Genomic DNA, 21,142 nt, shown 5'->3' with positions numbered 1-21,142 from the left:
GGAAACTTTTGTATAAATGCCTCGTGCGATTTTATATTGTCGGATAATGTAGTTTAAATAAATAATTATCATAATTCGATGTTTCGTTGTTATTTTAATTGATTCTCACATTAAACCACCTAATAGAATTATTGGTGTGAATTTCGAAACTCGGGGGATTAAAGCGGCGAGAGACTCGTATGAATGTTGCATGCGTGAGAGGACGTGGAATGCGGCTCACGACAGGAGCACGAAGACTTACTTAGTTAGCAAACCGTGTGTCCTTTGGTGTTTGCAGTACTTGGCCAGCAGCCAGAAGACGTTGACGGACTTCGTCGAGAGGGCTTTGAAAATGGTTGCACCGATGGAGTACGCCTCGAGGGCGGCCAGTCATGAATTAGAACTCGTCCAGGGACTTGGCCTCCTGGACAGCGAGCAGATCGCTGTATTCGTCTGCACCACGGCGTTCCCCTGCGTCGCCTGTCCGCTTTTCGTCTACGAGCCGAGGTACAAACTGATGGTCAGGAGATGCGTTGAAAGCGGCGTGCGACATTTTGGAATTGTACCGTGCCTCAACAGGGAAGCTACCGGACCGAAAAGGTAAGGACTTAATTTACTGATAATAATTAAAGCATTTAGTATGTAAAAATACACGGAATATAAAAAACTGAGTGCACACTACAATAGTGAAGTAACACAACTAAACTAACAATAAACTAAACTAAATGAGTAGTTAAAGAAATAGAAATACATTTTTCAACTGATATTATAAACGGTTTACTTTGCATAAATGTCCCTAGTCTACTGATAATACGGTTTGAGTTCTCTACTCTCAATTATACTGCTTATTGTATATCCAAAAAGCTAATTAGAATTCTCTTTTCCGCATTTTTATCTATTCTTTTTTACACATTTTTAAATATTCTTCATCTAGCAATATTTAGTATTTGATAACAAATAATTGTATGAATGAACTTAAACTTCAAAGATTAGACTTGAGAATTAAAATCTAATAATCTAAAATTCTAATCTATATCATAAACCTTAATCCTTCGTCTGCAGTGGCGGAGTGCATGTGAGATTCCCCGTCTTTTACGAACTATAGGGAGGATCACAAATATGTGTTAGTGAAATATCGGTGTGGTTCAGTAATGACTCCGGTTTAGAAATTCGCGTATCAGTAGTCGGAGGGTTAAAGAGTTTAATTGCACAATATTACTAAAGAAATAATATTATTGCTTGTTCTAGATACGCGGAGTATGGTACGATGCTCGAAATCCGGGATAGAGTTCTGCTGCAGGATGGCTGCAGCATCCTGAGTACGGTCGGCGGAAGGAGATTCCGGGTGCTCTCTGGTGGTGAGAGGGACGGCTACGATACGGCTCAAGTAGAATTCCTGAGGGACACCGTTGTACAGGATGATCAACTGTTGAATCTCTCGGAACTGCACCTCAAGGTGAATTTATATCCAATTAACATATCGTCGCTTCTAACTTGCCTACGTCGTATGAATTTCAAATATCTTAGTCTAATTTTCATCACTTGTGCGCAATAAATAATACAGAAAATCAATTGTTCTTTCAAACCTTTTGTCATTTAATAACTGATATTATTGTACAATATGATCTAAATTAACATGTGACTTATTTATTAGAAGAAACGTCATATAAATTATTACGTGAATTATGAATTGAATGATCTCATTGAATCATTATATAATAAATTATTCTATAATCGTGTATAAATCGTCATGTACCAGGTCCGAGCGAAAGGTAGAAGATGGTGGGACACGGTACCATCTTCCCAGCAATTGGAAATCCAGCGAGTGTTTGGTCGTATGCCGAATACGGAGGAGGACTGGGCCCATTTGCCAGATGGACCATCGTGGACCTGGTGGCTGCTAGCGATATTACCATTAGGCCCGCAGCTGCAGGTGGGAATACTCGGGACGACGAGTTTGGAGAAGAGATTGAGAGCCATCGAGAAGACACTTGACCATATGAAGCAGAGACAATTGACTGTCGCGCCGGCAACCTCCGAGGAGACCACCACGTCGTCGAGTATATGCCGGAACGAGGGTGGTCTGACGGACACCACAGTGTCGGTAGTTCAACAATCTTAAAAACTATCCATTATGATAATAAGAAATGGTGACAACCGCTATAGTATGGCGGATCGCAAAGGACTAATTCGACTTTTACTTGACGTACAAAGTACTTGGAGAGTAGCTTATCGAACTTTTTACTCGGTATTAATATACACGCATTATATCCATAAGCGAGGCAAGTGGAACCTGTGGCTCGTTCCCTTTACAACACGCACTCGACTCCTACCCCCGACTCCCCACTTTTTCTTCTTATACTTAACCCCGTTAGTTGCGTTTTAAACTCGAGTACTGTCTACCCTCTTCCCCGTCTCCGACCCTTTTACTCAGTACTCGTTAAACTCGTACGACCGAGCGCCTTATCGACGAAACGATGATGGCACAATCAAATACGAGAACCAGGACTAGGAGTTACCGATTGTCAGCTTGGCAATATGCCACTGTAACTTCACGGCTATTAAAGTTCTTTACATTTATCATTTCGATTCGCGCGTTAAATAAGTACACGAATATTTAATACTTTCATTTTTTTTCTTATAATTAAACTGCGAATTTGATAAATTTTCTATTATGTTTCATTTTGTATAAAAATTCGCAGTATTAATAAATTAAAATTTGTTCCTAAATAAAATTTGACATTTCATGATCGAGACTCTGGATTGTCTCGTTAATTCGGTGTCGACGAATAGATCAATTCGAGGATAAAGGCATAGGCAATCAGAAAGGAAGAATGAATCGACCAAAAAAGAGTAGATAGAGAGTCACATATCTGAGAGAAGATATTTGGATATTTTATCGTTTACCTCGGTAAGGCGTGGCGGTGTTCTTCGCGGTGCGCTGTTGCAATACGCAAATCTGTTCTTCCAGATGATAATATTATATATACATATATTCTATATGTTATACGTACGATATATATACATATATTCTATATGTATACACACATTTGTGCAGTATGCATATACACGTATGCGTTGCATACAGGAGGAAGCATATTATACGTTGCAATCGGAGGTACGCACGTCGTTTTACGCTTATGTTCTCTATGGTCGTACCCGCGCCGCAAGAAGGAAACTTTTTACCTTTAGACATGGACGTACTACGCGGATTTATATATTGTACTGTATACTCATAACGACGTTTGAAACAACACGAAGAATGAGATTCGTTGCGTTTTGTCGCGGACACGTGCTGCTGAGTACAAAATATTCGAGCGGATTGAGCACGCGAAGCTAGAAATGCCGTTTAGCCCTTTTTCGTGCGCGGAACCAGTCTTAGCGCTCGTTCGAATCATTTTTAAGCTCTGGGACACAAAGAAAATTTATCGTATTCTTATAGAAGTATTTCAATTTCAATTTTTCATTTCCTTTGTCTTTTGCATTTTTTTTTGTAATGAAATGTGATACATTGTGTTTGTTGATTTACGAACGATAAAATTTCTATTTTTATAAAGATAGACGAGCTGGATTTAAATAGAAATTCGTTTTACTTGCACGTCAGTTTGCAAAAGTCCGCAGTCTACTGGAACTCGTAGGTAGTAACGTTCTGCTTGAAATAATTAAAGGACCAAGTTTATTGACAATGATGTAATGAAATAGCATAGTGATAGCTTTAAATTTATAAAACATCCCAACAAGAATCATATTGCTTTCAAATAGTATCATAAGATCCTTTAATTATTTTGAATAGTATATGTGTTCCCCGTACTTACCCCGATCTTGGAAGAATCTAAATATTGCTAAAACAGTTTTACCCGTCCCAGGGTGAAGATAGTCAAGGTGGATCGATTGTCGATAGCGAGAGAGGAGAAATTGTAGGAATTCTATTTTCAATCAGCTTCTCATGAAATCGGCCATACTACCTATACTTTTAGGGGAAGGGAATGTTCAACAACGACCAGTCTACGTGGCAAAATCCACTCAATTTTTTATACTGTCCGGGCTGTATTCAGAACGCTCTAATTAATCTCTAATAAACCCAAACTATAATTCTTCACTTCCTATAAAATACGAAACTATCTACTAATACGAAACGTGAAATACTTTTTAACTATTTCTGAAATCGATTTAATTATGTTGGGGAATCTTTAAATCTTAGAGGAGAATTATATGCTTCGAGTAATCGTCGGTACTTACAATTAGGAAAGTGAAGAGTGATGTAACTTTTTAAGACATAATTATCGGTCCTGAATTTTTAATCGGAATCAGAAAATGAACATCGAGAGATTGAAAAATAAAAGTTTATCATTTATTAGCGATGATACAGTGTTATGAATACAAGCCGTTAAGTTTATTCCGTCGCTCATAAGACTTCTCGACTACGGTAGCATATAGTAATTTATTTTCATGCGATTTTTTTAAAGATGAAAACATCATTTCTGAGAGACATAGCGATCGTCAGGAGAGCTAGGGAATGTCATATCAATCACATAATTAAACGTACACAAGAAGCGAGAAGAAAAGAAAAAAATCATTACGAAAGTTGGCTATCCATGATACGATTATTAAACGTTATTATTGTTATCTTCGTGGATTACTATTATTATTATTGCTATTAAGATGCGTACTTTTACTATGAAGAAATACTTGTCTATACGACTATTCTACTTAGCTTTTAGTACAATTGACAATTCTACTGTATTATTAAACAAAATAATTGACTATAAATTGGCAATATTCGAGCGTGGTCTACACGTATTTTCTCTTACTTGAGAAATCTAAGAGAGTGAACGCTTTTTTCTCATCACACGTTTTATAATCGATATAACGATGACGATAATAATAATAATAATAATAATAATAATAATAATAATAATAATAATAATAATAATAAATAATAATAAAAAACGTTTCGTCTCCGAAAGGAATGACCTGGTCAGAGGGCAGACGTGATGATAACGCTCCTGTCCAGGTATTCTTTTAGATTTATATCCTCTTCTCTAGACTTTTACGAAGTTGTGAATCATGCATTGTGATATTACTGTCTAGCCTACCTTACTATTGTATATTGTTATAAAACGTAACGAGGAAAACAAATAGTATGTAACGTCACGCAACTTTCCATTTTTACTTCGAACATTTCTATATTTATCTTCATCTCTTCATATGGAATTATTGTAATAAAATATTGAACGAAACCGACTGTCTGTTAATTGACTGATCCATCCATTCGACGAGAATAAATATGATTCCTTTGAAATAAACACAAGCATATCCTAAGTGAAAGTAATTTAAAAGAATGAAGTTATAACTTTAATTATAAATCAGTTTCCCGGTGAGAGAATTTCTACACGACATATCGAAGCATGGTCGAGGGTAATAAACACAAGCATATCCTAAGTGAAAGTAATTTAAAAGAATGAAGTTATAACTTTAATTATAAATCAGTTTCCCGGTGAGAGAATTTCTACACGACATATCGAAGCATGGTCGAGGGAACTGATCTCTTATTCTACCGTTCAATCCGGACACTCACTTGCGTAAATAGCGGCGAATTCAGACTTACAATCAAAATGATTCTCGTACAAATGATAGATTAGACTAACTGAACGAGATATGAACCACCACCTTTTATACTAAAAACTGGGACTTCCCTAAAAGAAGCGTTACCATTTTTATATACATCTGTATATCATATTATGTATATCCCGAGAGTTCGCGATCTCTGACTCAACCCCTTCCGTGGGGTGGAAACCTGACTAGCCGCGAACGTTCTACAAGCGTACGGAGACGAAAAAGTAATATTTTACTTTAGTAAAGCATTAAAAATATTTTATTTCCTTCTCTTATTTCTTTATTTCAAGGCAATTAAACATTGCCAGTTAACTCTGAATGAAATATATCGACTACGGAGAATCCGGGAGCAGATTCAGGCCGAACACGGAGGTCTCTCGGGCTCGGGACACGTCGAGTATGAGCGGTAAGCTCGAATATCTGGAAAAGTATTCGGTAGCACCTTCGCCCAGCAGAGATTACTACGGGCTGAGAGTGGACGACGATCAGGTGCTGATCGAATAGATCCCATCAGACAGAACGTACCCCACAGACAGATCGATATCCTGCCACGTAACTAGGCCACTTTTACAGGTGACGCTCTACCTCTGGCGAATCTCACACGGTCCACACAAGTCGCCCGTCGTGCGCACCTCCGGTTTCGCCGATTTCAACCAGGACCTGCGGTTACAAGACGAAATTCGACGTATATTCGGTAATCTGGTCCAACGAATGCATAACCTGTTGTGAGATAATTTGACATTTTCGATAATGATGTATTTAAGGTAGCTCGATAGTATTTGCAAAACATACGATTTTAATACAAGTTGAACTAAACAGTAGTTAAAGTTTCGAACTTTCATTTTCCGTAAAGAAAATATAGGATTTCCGTGAAAATTGTTTAAAAAAATGCATTAGAAAATTCTTATTTTTAACACGGGAGCTTATGGAAACTTTTGTATAAATGCCTCGTGCGATTTCATATCATATACGTTTTCAATAAAAAAAAAAATGGTTATAGATTTTTTTACGGGGAATGCGATGATGTAAAGAAAAATATAGGTTTCCGTGGAAAAGAACGAAATAATAATGATCAAAGCCAATGAATAATACTTTTATCACCCCATCATCGCCCCAGTCATAAATAAAAAGTTGTTTATTTTACTTTGTTTAATATATTTTTTTATAATATTACATTAAAATATATGAATGTGGAAATGATAATATACATTTAATAATGAAATTTTCACTTCATATTCTTATTTTAAAATAAGCCCATTGTAGGGCCCTCTCTTGATACATTACCCAAATAGCGAGCTACCTTAAACTATTATTAAATCGTAAGAGTATTTTTTACAATAATTGTTTAAAGAACGGTCGATATAGTGGTTTTTTAATTTACAATACTTTGATACTATGACCAGTAAGATCCTTGTTACGATTTGTTCGATACCATGATACAATTATGTCAGGTGAATATCTGCTGAAACACATAAACAATATTGCCTGTGGAAGATACACATTACTGACGTTGCCGAAGTGTCTGATTAAAAAGTTGATCAAATACCTGACGGTGCATGATATAATTAAATTGTCGTCCTTGTCGCACACTTCCAAAGAGGTAACGCGATTCAAACAAATAAGCGAATTATCCCGTATAGTTTTATATTATTCTCCTTACGTATTTCCACGAGCCGTTAGATCTTTGATAACAATTTCGTCTGGGAGGCATTGTACAAGAAATATAAACCATTCTCAACCAGGAACAAGTACGACAAGCTGCGCATTAGTAATTGGAAACAGTTATTTCAGTTCACGCAAATCGAGGGACTTACGAATGATAAAAAAGTAATCATACTTATTGTCAGTTAAAAATGTTCGCTTATTCATTGAAATGCACGAAAATCATATTTTTAGATGTTGCGTCCTCGTACGAATATAAGACAACAGAAACCGGCCACGAAAATTGAAAATCCAACAAGACTAAATGCCAGAATAGAGAATTTGTCAAAGTCGAATCCGAGAATCGAACAAGCGATTAAATATTCAAGTTCAAACTCGAGAATAACGTCGAAGACGGTCCAGTCCGAAAGCCAGATAGCGAAAAGATTTATAGAACCGTCTCACAGGAAAACTGCTCCAAGTTCTATAGCAAGGAAGTTGTCTGATAATCGTCTGAATCAAGTTAACACTGAAAAAGAGAAATCAAGTACAGAGAAGAAAGCACCAACTATTAAATCGCTTCAGATGGCTGGTCAAAAGAACATGAAATCTCTGAGGGAGCAATCGCTCGCGAAGACCGATTCGAAACGCGATTTGGATAATAAAGACTTACCTGGTAACAAGATTCCCGAATCCAAAGCGAACCGAGTACAAAACAAAGTTAGGAAAGTTGAGACGAAAGCCAGCAGTCAGAGTGTCAAAGCGACGGAGGACAAACTGAATTTGAAAAACAGAAGTACAACTGCACCGAGGATCAGCAGTAACAGGATTGAAAGAATTTCTCGACCGATTCAGGATCAAGGAAAATCTAAGCCTAAGAGTAAAACGAAGAAGATCGGGCAAAGCAAGTCGACGATTTTGAGCACGAGCACTGATCTCCTCAGCGAACATTGCGCAGTGAAGGACGACAGCTTCGATTTAGCCGATTTGATCGAGGCAAGCTTGAAGAACATACGTAGTCCGCGGAGTATATTCGATTACAGTTTCAGTTGCCTGGACAAACCGAAATCGTGCGCCGGTGACACGAAGGCTCAAGACATCGTAAGAAAAATGACGGATCATCCGCGATCTTTGAAGAGCAGTCGCATCCGAGCACCCCTCGACCGATTGTCAGAAAAATCTGAGCCTCTAACTGGAAAATCGATGGATTCTGCTAGAAGAAACGAAGATGGTACGTCGAACGTGGAACTGAAGAAATCGATGGAGACTAAACATACGAGCAAAGTGCCTGTGGTACCTGAAGAGAAGGCGGAACACTTTGAAAGATATGGAATTTATAACAAATTTGCGGCAATGCAGAATAACAGTGAACAGAAGAAACCAACACCGACGAAGGAGATCGATAAAATGAGCGTGTTGCGATCGATCGGAACGAGAACTTTGCCGGGGAAGCCAATGAATTCCGGTGCGGGAGAGATCAATCGAAATGAAGTGAGAAAAACTATCAACAATGTTTATAAGTATTTATAAACTTTACTCCAGGCCACTGCCTTTTAAATTGTTACTATCGTTTCAAAATACATTTGGTGAAATAAATATTAGCGATCGATTAAAATACGAGCGTACACGTTTTCATAAAATACACAAAATATATTTTTATAGTATTTATTCTTCAAGAAAAACAAATGGTACGAATTACATAAAAGGATTTAAGGAATAATGTGTATTAACTTGTAAGATGTTAAATAAAAGAATGCAACGTGAAGAATTATTGTTCCGGTGAAGGAATTTATTAAATGTTCTTTCTTAACAATGGTCACTGGAAATGTGGGCAGGTATACAAAATAATCGTCGAGCGGTGCTTGTATTTAATGATGTCTTTTAAATACAAACATTTACACGAGATGTAAAACAAAATGAAAACTCATCCTACTTGTAAAGATCTACAAAAAGAAACGTAGCTTGACAATATCTGCGGAACACCTTATTAATTTAAATAGAGAATCTGCTTCGTAATCAGATATAATTATAATTAGTCCAATAATGAATGATTTTTAATTTGAAAATCTGCTATTATCTTTTTATCGAAACGTATTAAATTTTTGAACAGTGTCTATATCAATACACACGTTGCGTGAATTATAATTCCTGTATTTTGTAACTCATCAATGTCTAATTGAATTTAGAAAACAGGGTAGATATTTGGCGGAAGGTTCGCGAATTTTTTTAAATAGTGAAAGAGACAATTGCAGAAATTCAAAGCAACGCTATTCGTACAGAAACGTATTATTAATTGTTAGCATAAACCGATTCTTCGCGCAATTTATTGTCTGTTCATCATTCAAGTTAGACACTAATAAGCAAAGTTGACGAGAAGTGGCACTTATCGTCCCTTAAATTGAAAACTAAGTCTGTAAGACACACGTTTGTTTATTCACTTTCATCGAACAGAATGAAAATCAACAAGGGAATTTGTAATTTAATAGTTTTCATCCTAACTAAGTCACAAACACGATTCCACCAGTCACGTATATACTGTACTTATGGAATCGTTTTCCTTATTCCATGATTGATTAGGAACAATCTGCATTTCAGATTTATAGCTCTTGATTGTATAATTCAGTTTAATTCGTCTGATGGCATCACAACCATGTTCAGCTGGAGCATGGTTTCTTTATAAAATTGACTTATTTTCCTCTCGCTCTCTTCATTGCACTTCTTATAGTTTAATTGACAATCCCACAACGATTTTTTTTACAAGTTCGCAATTCGTTAGATTGATACCTTTCGAGATACGACATTATTTTTGTTAAAAGGTACTGCCACTCAAATGTCCAGAACACTGGTTCATACTCGATAATTTTTTATGGGAGTGTACTGAATATAATAGAATTTCCGGACACTAAAGTGGCATTACGTTTAAATAATATAGCCAGAACACAACTACCGCCAAGGTTCGGTCTCGTCGAACATTCTCTCTATGTTGTCGCGTAACATTTTTTCCTGTTCTGTGAAATTAATAATTTCCATGAAGTAAAAATACTGATTTTAAAACTTTACTTGTTGATTGTTAAAATTACCTTTTGTTAAGTTCGCGATTACACATTGTTTCCTAAGAAATTCTAGGCACAGAGTACGGGAGAGGCCAAAGGCGTGCATGTTGCATGTGAACGTTCTAAAACATAACAGAACACATTGAAGAATGCAAATAAAAGATCCAACGCAAAACGCAACTACAAATTTTAACACAAATAAATTATATTAAAAAAAAGGCAAGTATTAATAAGTATTGAGCAATATTATTAGCAGACTGCAGGTTTTATACATTTATTTTAACCGAAATTGTAAATGCAGCGTATAAAATATTAAAAGCCGATTGTATATTTCAATATTTAAATGATAAAAGGAATGTTTATCTAAAACATATTTTTCAGCTGATATTATAAATGTTTTATTTTGTATAAAAATCCTCAATTTATTCATTATCTTTACCCTAATTGTCCAAAAACGATGTTAGCCTGAAATTTTCTATCTTCCATGGCGATGGCTTCTTGATCCAATGATTTAGGCCTCGGAGGTACCGGCCTGGAAGCTCTCTCGCACTGCACCGCGTCGAAAAAGGCTGCTGTCCAAAATCTCATAGACGTCCAAATTGGTTGCACTCTTAAATGCGTGTACAAGTATTCCCTGTACGGTTCCAATCCCGGTACTTCAACTATTTGAATCCGAAAAATGTATTGAGTATTCACAACACAGTTAATTAAATGCATAAATTGTATTGAACTCGAGTAATAAGAACAGAAAAATTTATTCGTATTTAAGTGAATTTTGAGGTACCTTCGTGATAAAAAGTGAAACACATGTTCATGAGACTCTTCGCGGGGGCGAAGTCATCGGCCTCGTGACATTCGAAAAGCGCTACAGCAAAATGTTGCGCCAAAGAGTAAAAAGAAGCTTCCGTTACACATGGTCGCGCCCTCCTGGCATTCACAACCCGCGAGAACCATATTCTACCCGATTCCGTCTGCAAAGTATTAAATGGACACATACAAACAGAAATTTTATACAAATACAAATACGTAGATTAGATTCATTGTAAAATCTTTTATGTTTATTGAAAAAGTTTTATTTCAATATACATTCTCCTCTTACGAAATTAGCAGTTAAGGTTTAGATAAAATAAATACGTACAAGGACCATTTCACCAAATTTAGCTTTCTGCTCTTGGTCGATGCTGTTGGGAGCGTCGAACAAGAGAGGCACGAAGGCTTTCATAAAATCCGCCGCGGCTTCCTCAGATTGGCTATCCGCCGACAAACTGGAAGCCCACGACTGTACAGAACCAGACGAACCTAAATTAGAAATACCAAGAACGATTATGCTTGAACAGTAGTTTAAGTAATTAAGTATCGTAATGCTTGTATTAAATATATTCTAATTAATTGTACCTGATCTCTGCCATAATCGACGGCCATCCGCATTAGAGTCCAAACTGGTACTAGGCCCATAACCGTCCTGATCGCTCATAGAGTCACTGCTACAAGGCACATCTGAAATAATGATCTATAGGAAACACTTTATCAATTTGAAAGAAGCGTCTACAGCTCCTCTAATTAATACGAGGCACTGACATCAGTGTGCCACAGTTGTTGCTTCAATGTCTTCGGACACATGTCTAAATCTAATGTTCGGAACACATAAATGTACGCAAAGTACAGTGAAACTATCTATTCACGATTAAATGTGCGGAGGATGTGTAATTCACGATTAACTCTCATAGTTAATCATCGGTTAAAATAATTAAATTAATTATTCGTTCCATAATAAAAACAGGGATTTCTAACATCAGCTAATCACTGTTGATTTATCAACAGGATTCAAATGTTATACGTAACTGATTCTCAACTTTTGATTCTCAATTTTTAATCTACGGATTTAATCAAACAATTAAACGATTAATCTTGATTAATCAATGCTTAACATTACAATTAACTGACATTGAACATTGCAATTAAATTTCAGGGATTGTGCCTGATATAATAAACTCGATTCTTGTTGAAGCATATGAACTTGTACGAGTGCAATCTATTATACTTTTAATTTTCTTAATTAGGATACGTGATTAATCATCAGAACGTCGTTGTTGAACGATACATCGATCATCGTGTACATCCGCTTCCCACGTCTTTACACTTATGTGGGTATCTACTACAAAGCGTTTACACATATGTAAATTCAAAGGCTTGTTACTATAGCTATTCACGACACCAAATATTTATGCACAGGCGAATCGATGTGAAAGCGTACAAAGGGACGGTTTCGCCACCACCAGGGAACATGATTCAGCTGCAACCAAAGGGATCTACTTTTGCTTGCATCGTTGCGTTCAACGGACAGTTCAATGCAACGCTATCAAATTTTTATAGTGCGACTCACGGACTTGTTGATAAAATTGTGTAGAGTAAAAGAAACAGCAAATTCTACTGTTTATTCCATGTATGGAGAAGTATTAATACACAGAAGTTATACAGTTCATCACATAATATATTTCACTTCATAATAAAAAAATAATATGATAAATATCTATTAAAACAACAATAATTGTATGAACAAATCTGTGAGTCAATATTTCCACAGTACTAAATCAAACTAAAACAAATTCAATATATTAATTGAAGAAACCAATGTCTAAAAGTTATGTAAACAAATTAAAATGCATTGTGCATATAATTCTGACAAGTTGTCGTCAATACGAAGAGAGGAGATTTGTTAGCGCACACTCGTTTCTTCAATTCGCTTTACTGGTCACTTAAGAAGTACATTATTAAACAGTGACAAGAACTGTTGCTGTAAAATACAAAAGGAAATGATCGTGAGGCAAACCTGTGGCCGAGGGTGGTTCACAAACATTCACATAAAAATCATTTACCTAAACGAAAAACGAGCGTCTGATATCGGGTCGGGGCCCTCGCTTCATCGCAAACAAAAACAAAACAGAGTACATTATAGAAAATATCTTCCAGAAAACGAAGATTATCATCATGCCGCGATAAATACTGTACAGTAAATAATATCAAACTCGAGAAGATTGATACGACTCGAAGATCAAAAGAAGTGCCAGAAATGTTAAACTCACGAGAAGATAAATATTCAAAAATATGATACATTGGTATAATACACTGACTTACGGAAGTATTTGAACAATTATTATTTAAATAATTTTTGTCTATATACTGACAAAAATTCTTATGATAATACTTGAACAATTTCACGAGTTATTGTGCTGTACATTAATAAATAAATAAATAAATAGAATATTATTTTTTATCATAACACGATTCATCATAACATCATTGCTCACCTCCTTTGTAGTTCAATTTTTCAAAGGGATCCGGCCCGGTGGCTTTGATATCTCTCTCCTGAAGCGGTTCTATGCTCTCTTGGCTGTCCCTGTCGGGGCTGTTGTCCTCTTCCACTTTCTGTTCCTGCTTCCTGATCCCGGCCGACCTCGACGAAGCTATTTCCTCATAGGTCATGCCCGGAGGATACTTCCTGGTGCATCTTGACATATTTGCGCTTCCTTGCCGTTCCAATTTGTGCCTAGCCATGGCCTCATAATCTTCATACGACAATCCCGCACCGAACCTTCGTCAAAATTATATTTCAATATGAACAGCCGAATGTAACATTGGTTAAAAAATAATTCGAATTATAACAATGCTTTGATTTCAAGCAAATTGCTTGTCAATCATTACAGAGATAAGTAGAAACATAGAAAAACTCACTGACCCCATATTAGAGGCTTGAGTAAGGATTACTTTACACTTAATTATCAAAATTGTAGTTTAATCTCTAAAATTATTAGACTAAGTGTTCATAGCAAATCTAATCTCCGAATGCCCTGTAAATAAAAAAGCCGATCGCCTTGAGTATTTAACAGGTTTTACCTCATTCTTATCCATTCTTGGTTGAAATAGGTACAACTCATTACGAGAAAGTAGCACGTTTGAATGTATTATTTCCAGGTTTATCAAATTAGTGACAGCACGTACGTTTTAAAATATTTGTAATATTTTAATATAATTTCTTGAGTCTATTGTGATAATCTAAACTACATAATACAAAATCATGACATTTTTCCAATTCCTAAATTTCATCCCAACAACTCTCAATAAAAATGGAACATAAACGTAATCGCATAAAAAAAGTATTAATCAAATGTTTGTACTTAAAAAGCATTTTTAAAGTTTGTACAAGACATCGTGTCATTTTTTTTCGTCTGAGATCTCTTATAATTAGAAGTTGACGAGACAGGGTCTTAGACGCGTACCTTGGAAGTCTTAATTTCCTCCTAGCCAGCTGCTCCTCTTCCGGCTTGGCAGTCTGAGGTGGTGCTTGTGGCGAGGAGGACGGCGTCGAGGAGGTCGTGGTCAATTCGCTTTCTTCCAAACTGCTGCTCAGTACCGAGCCTATCCTGCTACCTAGACCCTGGAGGTACTCTCCACTTCCTCCCAGCGCCGATCTCACAGACCTGAGTGCACCTCTGGTGCGTCCAATTAACGACGCTCCGCCGGTGGATGGCGGAGCCGTTGTTACATCCACCATTTCCTATAGACATGAGTAATAAGATCAGTATTTTATGTCGAACCCTCTATCTTCGCCATAACAGGAATATCACATTAAGTTTGATAATATAAGGAAACGTAATTTAAGGACGTTCGCGAGTAGTCGGGCTCAACTTAAAATTAACTCACGTCGACATAATTATTAATGCCCCATTTCTCATTATTTCAGTTTCCTGTGTGCTATGATTATCGTAGAATCGATGCAACGTTATCAAGTTATTAATGTCTTTTTCGTTCGTTAATCGCGACTGACTGAAAACTTATTGAATTTACTTACGACTAACGATTATAACGACTATTTGTCAAAAACGAAGATTACAAGCCACCTCCAGATTAATTGCATATTATTTCTTATGTTATAATAGTATAGTTCCAAGTGCTTTGGAATATCGCATAATATCTGAACTGTACTTGCTACGCTTTTCTACCCATCACTCATTTCCTTTAACATCGCTGCTTATTTTATATCAAATATCCAATATCCTTGCAAATCTATGAAACTTCACATTCAGCTTTAGATAATAAAACATTAAGCAATGAGTATACTGACCTGATAATTAAGAAATGAACACACACTTTGCTATTCGACGAACGTTATTGATTTCGTGACACGCGAACAGAAAATTATTTTGGACAAGTAATTAAGTATTGAGGTCAACGAGAATATCCACTTCGCACGGTTTCAAATCCTGCAGTAGTTTAATATCAGAGCGATGTGCAGAAAGCAATAAATGTCAACGCGACGAATAGAAAAGCCTTTAGAACGAGAGAATGAAAAAGAAAGAACGCGGTACGAAACTGGAATTGTGTAAGTCGGGTAAAGAATGAGGATCGTTTTTACAATTGTGCTATGTCGTCGATAACGATTATGCAATCGACGATACGAGGAAGCGTGTGGGCGATGACATGCACACAGCTTGTGTAAATAACAGTTGGCTCTGAACGTGTTTGTCTGATTTCTATTACATTTTTATATAATTCAGGATTTTCTGAATAATAATTATCCGTGAATTTATGTAGGAGATAAATTTATGGCATAAAATGCTAAGATTTTGATTTTTCAAGTATAAAACCGTCTGTATAACACTGAATAAGGATAATTATTGTAACACAAATTAATGGTACTAATATTATAATAATTGCTGAACTATTTAAGAAATGGTATTACTGTCATGATTTGACAGTCTAAAGAAAGCGACAGTGAAGAATAGTAATAATCGTTACTGATACTATTCCAAGTATAAGCAAAGTGTTCTTTCAAATTTCCACATCATTCATCACTGCTGTTTTTCCAAAGAGAATACATTTTTCTTCATAGAGTTTCATATCATGTTTTTCTTCGCGACTGACTTATTACCTGACGTCAACTAGTCGATCACCAACTCAAAGAGTTTGTAATTTGATTAAATAATATGACTCATTATCCTCCTGATCGTCATGATCCATCCAATGTACTTTAAATAACGTTCCAACAGTATTTTTATTTAAATTTCATTGTTATAAAAATTATATCAAGTCTTCGCCCCTTGCTACCCATACAGACATAATTAAAATTATAGTAGAAACTTGTCTTTTATTATAAGTGTCTTTCATTAAACACATGGAACGTACGATTAGTAATTAATATAATTAACCAAATCAATTTCTTTTCAGTATTTTCTTTGAAAATTAATATTTCTGTTTACTCAAAACAACAGGTTACATTTGTTGCATCAGGGCATCATTATGCAAACATTTGCAACCTTGCATAACGAGCGTAATCTTATCAGTGTATAATATATTCAACGTACTTTACATTTTTTTGAAGGCAAGAATTCGATTCGTGGAACGGCAGCTTTCATATTAACTATGCGTGACATTTTTGTTAATTATTTACGCGTAACGCGAATAATAAATGAATCGATGAATGATAAAAGGTAGAGGCTAATGATCCAGCTTGTGAGGCGGAGGATACAGATAAGACAGGGACAATTGACTAACCGACATATTATGATGAATTATGTGAATTAGTTGAGAAAACAGTGGGAAATGTATATAAAACGGGCAGTGAAGAATTTCACTGCCCAGTGGAAAGTGGATATTTTTTTGTTGAGTGTCATTCGCGTACTACGTGCAAGCCAATCATCAGTTTGGTGAACATATCCGTGAGTACCTTCCATAATAGCAAATGTTTTAGGGGTTATAATAAATAAATTAATACAATAAGGTAAATTTCACAATTTCTATTCACTGAAGTAAATTTACAATAAAATAATATAAAAAGTACGTCAGTAAGTGGAATTTGGGACATGCACAAGGACAAGGGAGTTTCGATAGGGTAAAGGAAATTGATTTGCTAGTTTTAGCAATAGGATTTTGAAGTGGAAAAAATTCGCAAGGGGGAACCAAAGGCGATCGAGAGCCTATGAATAACGATTTTTCGTGGGTTTTTCCATCTTTATCGTAATTTAGCGTATCGGGCTTTGATCATAATAAGCAATAAACTTAGGAAGCATCCTGGCACTAACAAACATGCTGAAAATAGAAACCTAATGCTAAGGGTCTTGATCGTCAGATATAAACGATGGTTAGGATTTTATGGTGAAAATTGCAGAGCTTTTTATGGTTTCATGAGCTAATGATTGCTACGTTACGGTTTAGGGCTTAGGGTCTCGAAGTGGATATTGTAAAGTTATGAGGCAAAGTTCTTATTACCATCTATTAAAGGCTATTAAAGGATTGACTTCATGGGAGACTTAAGTATTAAAATAATAGTACATTTCCTTCATATAAAGTAACTCTGTTTCAAAGGGTTCATCTCTCCTCTTTAATATAATAGTCGTGATGTAGTATGTAACCTTTAATATTTGTATCTAATAATGACGCCCGTAATAAATCCATCCTCTCATTTTTTCTCTCACAGAATAAACGAGACTCTCACTGGTCGACATATATACATAGGCATGTGGATGCGGGGGTTGAAAGCGAAGGCTCATATTGCGATACCGAGCAACAAAACGTGCCAAGGCTACTGGAATGTGTGCTTTGCGATTTGACAAATGCTCTGATCGATTTTCTTCCTCGAAAAGATCTCAAAGGAAAGTAATTAAAGTCTGATAAAACAATATATTGGATAAAAGTATAACATACCAAAATAATTGAAGGATGATGAAATACTTTATTGAATAAAACTAGATCATATTAAAATTGTATACTAAATGAAATTAGAAATTCAAGATGACTGAAATTCCAGGAATATTCAGTTCAGTAATTCTCTTCCTTGAATATCTCCCGTGTGAAAATAGTAAAAGGATAATAAGGATTGAAAATAGATCATATTGAAATTGGGTAGACTATAAATTCAAGGTAATTGGAATTCCAGGAATATTCTGTTCGGTACTTCTCTTCTTTGAATTTTTTGCAAATAACAGTAGTAAAAACTGAATAGAACATTATTATTGAATCAGAATGAAACACAAAAACTGCATTTATGATAAAGTATGGGAAATCGAGATAATATAGCAGGCGTCAGGTAATAAAATACTGCATTCATTACGTAGTGAAATAAAAGTTGAAATATGGACTCTAATAATATGAAATATAGGATGTAAAATTTAAAATAAATTATTCCGACGCTTGTAAAAATTATATGGTGATCTTGTTTACAATTATGTAAATAATTACAGTTGCTCACTGATACAATAATTATAGTTAATCACCAAAGCAAAATGTAACAATATAAAACATAAATGTTGGTTTTGGAATACGATTTTATGAATCGCGTATCGATTTCGATTGAGTGACACGGCGGGCGCAATAGGCGCAATGGTGCGATGATACGACTTTATGGATGCGTGAAAACGCATTGAGAAACGTACATCGCATCACCGCAATGCAGTTTTATCTATACCGCGTTGTACCGCACCGTGCGGGCCGTTGTTCAATTTATTCTTTTGCAAGACACGCATTCATCAACCATACTGTATCAATTATAGATCTACGTTTTTACAAAATCGAAACACACGTCATTATATTGTTGTCTTTCCAATTTATTTAAGCGAAGACTTCAGAGGACACCTCTCTCGAAATTCCGATTTTAATATCAGGCATATATATACATACAAGGTCAACAATCAGAACAAGAAAGCTCAGTGTATACAGATGAACAAAATTTCCATAAAAGGTTTTCATTATTCATAAAATTGTACTTACCGTTCTCTCAATTCCTCGGAATTATTCAAGGCATAAACCAGATGCAAAAGGAATATAAACGAAGAAATGTCCGATGCACCGAAATCAAGGACTTAAACAAAAACTCGAGAAGAGATAAAAATAGATTAGACAGAAAGATTTTCACAATCAATCGAGATAGTTTGTTAGTCTAATCACACCGAGGATACGTTCATCGTATTGATAGCGCGTCCGTGGAACGATCGGCCGATTGAATCGTAAATCGAAAGTTGTACGGTTCGGTGAAGCGTGGGTTCACACCAGCTGTTTCGGTGCCTTCGACGATTGCATCGGGGTTCGAGACACGTGTCCGACAGGCCGCCAATGCTTCCCTGGGCCCGCGGCTGTTTGAGACCACGGGAATCGGACACACCGAACGTGCAGCGCAAATCCTTGCACTGCTCCGCTGTCACGAGCGTGCAGTGTATCGTGCCGTGTGTCGCGTTTCCCTTCCAGTCATATGATCCAATTAGCGCGTACGCATGCGCTAAATATAATCAATACTTTACTTGCTTTACCTTTAACGGGGGTGGTCGGTATGACAGACAAATGTTAGTTAGTCTTGTTAGTTACTGACAGTAACGCACCGACTAATGGTAGTAACATTCCTGACAAAAGTCTATTTCATTAAATACTATAATATAAAGTTAAAAAAACACAATATTGGAGAATACAGTGATTAAAAATGAACAATTATTTAATGTATTTTATGTGGAGGTTGAAAACTTTTATGTTATTTGGTTCCGGTTATTGAAACAGTTACCGGAAAACGAAAAATGCCATATCTGCTTTTATCGGTTCTGGTGTTCGGCTACTGGTGGGAAAAATAATAACATAACTAAAGACTTCAGCCCCGAATGCAATTTTTTATTCTCGACTTTTGCCTTATTCTAACACCATGCCTCACTTTGCATTCTGGCAAAGGGAATTGTTGTTCAGAAACACTTACGGAATCACTTCTCTTCAGCTATAACACTTTTTCTGGGACACCCTACATAACAGTTTTAAATATTTTCGAAACTTCTTCAGTCCCTCATTTTATGTATCTCATTTTGTAACTATAATACTAATTAGTAATTATATGCAGTCTTAAAATAATTAATAAATTCACTATAGAGTCTGTAATTTGTGATGATCAATATTTCAGTCATATTTCATACTGCCACACCACCCAGTAAAGTTAATATACATAGGTTACCGGATTTCTTCTCGTTATCAGTTTGTAAATACACTTGTGTCGTACGTCTGCTAGCAAGTTGGTCAATACAGCATTATCTAATATTTAAATTGAACAAACGTAACTCATCCTCTTCCGTGTGAAAACTTACTTTTCCCTGACCCAACTTCTTTACATAAAAGGATGTAACGGGTGAATAAGAAACAACAATAACTAACCGAGTATTTTTTATTCCCTCGGCGAATTTATGCAGAATACATACTAATCATACACGAGGTGTATTTATACGNTATACTTGATCTCTTTCCTCTCTTCTTTGTATGTACCTCTTATATACGTCGTTACTTAATTACATCACATCAAACGGACACGGGTGCTGAATGCTGTGTAATCTTGTTCTCCTTATCGATTATGTACACATCTGTTGCGGTTTAATTGTGCCGATAAAACACCGAACGCTGCTCTCGGAGAAACGAGATAACCGAACGGCAGAACGAAAAAGCGTGTACCCGTTCGATTTCCATCGTTTCCTCATGGGAACGCGACGTGTTCAGTCGATTGATTATTATAATTATTATCATTATCGCATTACAATCGGCGAGCGTGCTACGCGACGTTCCATGCAAAATCCCATTAAAAATCGAACCATCGCATCGTACAAACGAATAAGCGTACTCGTTCAGTTTTCCTAGAATTTTTCTTGCCGTTTACGACGACCGATCGATTAAATCCTATCGTAAAATCTGTGAGTCCATCATATGTAATAGTAGATCCGTTTGAAAACTATAAAAATCGAACACTGTCGTGTCTACCGACAGAGAAGCGTAGTTCGATTTCCATGGTTTTTTGAGTCGACAGTTAATAAATAGTTATCGTTACCACATCTACGGTGTTA

The 21,142-nt window shown here is 36.1% G+C and overlaps 4 protein-coding genes across 7 annotated transcripts in view; 3 read left to right on the top strand and 1 right to left on the bottom strand.

The window, feature by feature from the left end:
* The window catches only part of LOC108628842 (LON peptidase N-terminal domain and RING finger protein 3), a 45,339-nt gene extending 40,120 nt beyond the window's left edge, over nucleotides 1–5,219 (top strand). The window contains exons 7-9 of the mRNA XM_018031044.2: nucleotides 278–579; nucleotides 1,228–1,435; nucleotides 1,739–5,219. Of these exons, the coding sequence (XP_017886533.1) occupies nucleotides 278–579; nucleotides 1,228–1,435; nucleotides 1,739–2,101 (873 nt within the window). The 3' untranslated portion in view covers nucleotides 2,102–5,219. The remainder of the gene's footprint in view (nucleotides 1–277; nucleotides 580–1,227; nucleotides 1,436–1,738) is intronic.
* Nucleotides 5,220–5,435: 216 nt separating this feature from the next.
* Nucleotides 5,436–8,910, top strand: LOC108628837 (uncharacterized). Its single transcript, XM_018031030.2, has 5 exons — nucleotides 5,436–6,084; nucleotides 6,169–6,289; nucleotides 7,047–7,195; nucleotides 7,276–7,422; nucleotides 7,492–8,910. Exons 1-5 carry the CDS (start codon nucleotides 5,914–5,916, stop codon nucleotides 8,764–8,766), a joined length of 1,863 nt encoding a protein of 620 aa, XP_017886519.2. The 5' UTR covers nucleotides 5,436–5,913; the 3' UTR covers nucleotides 8,767–8,910.
* An 89-nt stretch (nucleotides 8,911–8,999) lies between these two features.
* On the bottom strand, nucleotides 9,000–19,512 carry LOC108628841 (uncharacterized protein KIAA0513). Of its 3 annotated transcripts, none has more exons than XM_018031042.2 (10): nucleotides 19,053–19,512; nucleotides 14,567–14,844; nucleotides 13,598–13,881; nucleotides 13,166–13,207; nucleotides 11,685–11,786; nucleotides 11,428–11,588; nucleotides 11,074–11,260; nucleotides 10,729–10,951; nucleotides 10,317–10,411; nucleotides 9,000–10,244 (listed from the first exon to the last, which is right to left on the bottom strand). In XM_018031042.2, exons 2-10 carry the CDS (start codon nucleotides 14,839–14,841, stop codon nucleotides 10,180–10,182), a joined length of 1,434 nt encoding a protein of 477 aa, XP_017886531.1. In that variant the 5' UTR covers nucleotides 14,842–14,844; nucleotides 19,053–19,512; the 3' UTR covers nucleotides 9,000–10,179. The 3 variants fall into 3 exon arrangements, with proteins under 3 accessions (XP_017886531.1, XP_026672585.1, XP_017886532.1); XM_026816784.1 differs by lacking the exon at nucleotides 19,053–19,512 and adding an exon at nucleotides 15,412–16,558; XM_018031043.2 differs by lacking the exon at nucleotides 13,166–13,207 and having other exon boundaries at nucleotides 19,053–19,511.
* LOC108628839 (alpha-glucosidase-like) overlaps nucleotides 16,904–21,142 on the top strand; it is a 51,075-nt gene continuing 46,836 nt past the window's right edge. Inside the window, exon 1 of one of the 2 annotated variants that reach the window (XM_026816777.1) lies at nucleotides 16,904–17,005. The gene's annotated coding sequence lies outside the window, so the exon portion shown is untranslated. The remainder of the gene's footprint in view (nucleotides 17,006–21,142) is intronic. The other variant, XM_018031038.1, reaches the window with a different exon arrangement.

Source organism: Ceratina calcarata, unplaced genomic scaffold (genome assembly GCF_001652005.2).
Source record: "Ceratina calcarata isolate Rehan_Ccalc_2016 unplaced genomic scaffold, ASM165200v1 scaffold541.2, whole genome shotgun sequence".
In the NCBI taxonomy this organism is placed as follows: domain Eukaryota; kingdom Metazoa; phylum Arthropoda; class Insecta; order Hymenoptera; family Apidae; genus Ceratina; species Ceratina calcarata.
Note: the sequence above shows the minus strand (reverse complement) of the source record. Positions and strands in the feature narration are given on the sequence as shown.

What these genes read in the sequence shown, in the direction of transcription:
- LOC108628837 (XM_018031030.2), top strand. Translation starts at nt 5,914, where the DNA reads ATGAAATATATCGACTACGGAGAATCCGGGAGCAGATTCAGGCCGAAC. An exon ending in CGAAATTCGACGTATATTCG is followed by an intron (nt 6,290 to 7,046) that starts GTAATCTGGTCC and finishes CAATTATGTCAG; the next exon opens with GTGAATATCTGCTGAAACAC. An exon ending in GACTTACGAATGATAAAAAA is followed by an intron (nt 7,423 to 7,491) that starts GTAATCATACTT and finishes TCATATTTTTAG; the next exon opens with ATGTTGCGTCCTCGTACGAA.
- LOC108628841 (XM_018031042.2), bottom strand. Translation starts at nt 14,841, where the DNA reads ATGGTGGATGTAACAACGGCTCCGCCATCCACCGGCGGAGCGTCGTTA. An exon ending in AGGAAATTAAGACTTCCAAG is followed by an intron (nt 13,882 to 14,566) that starts GTACGCGTCTAA and finishes ATTTTGACGAAG; the next exon opens with GTTCGGTGCGGGATTGTCGT. An exon ending in TTTCACTTTTTATCACGAAG is followed by an intron (nt 10,952 to 11,073) that starts GTACCTCAAAAT and finishes GGATTCAAATAG; the next exon opens with TTGAAGTACCGGGATTGGAA.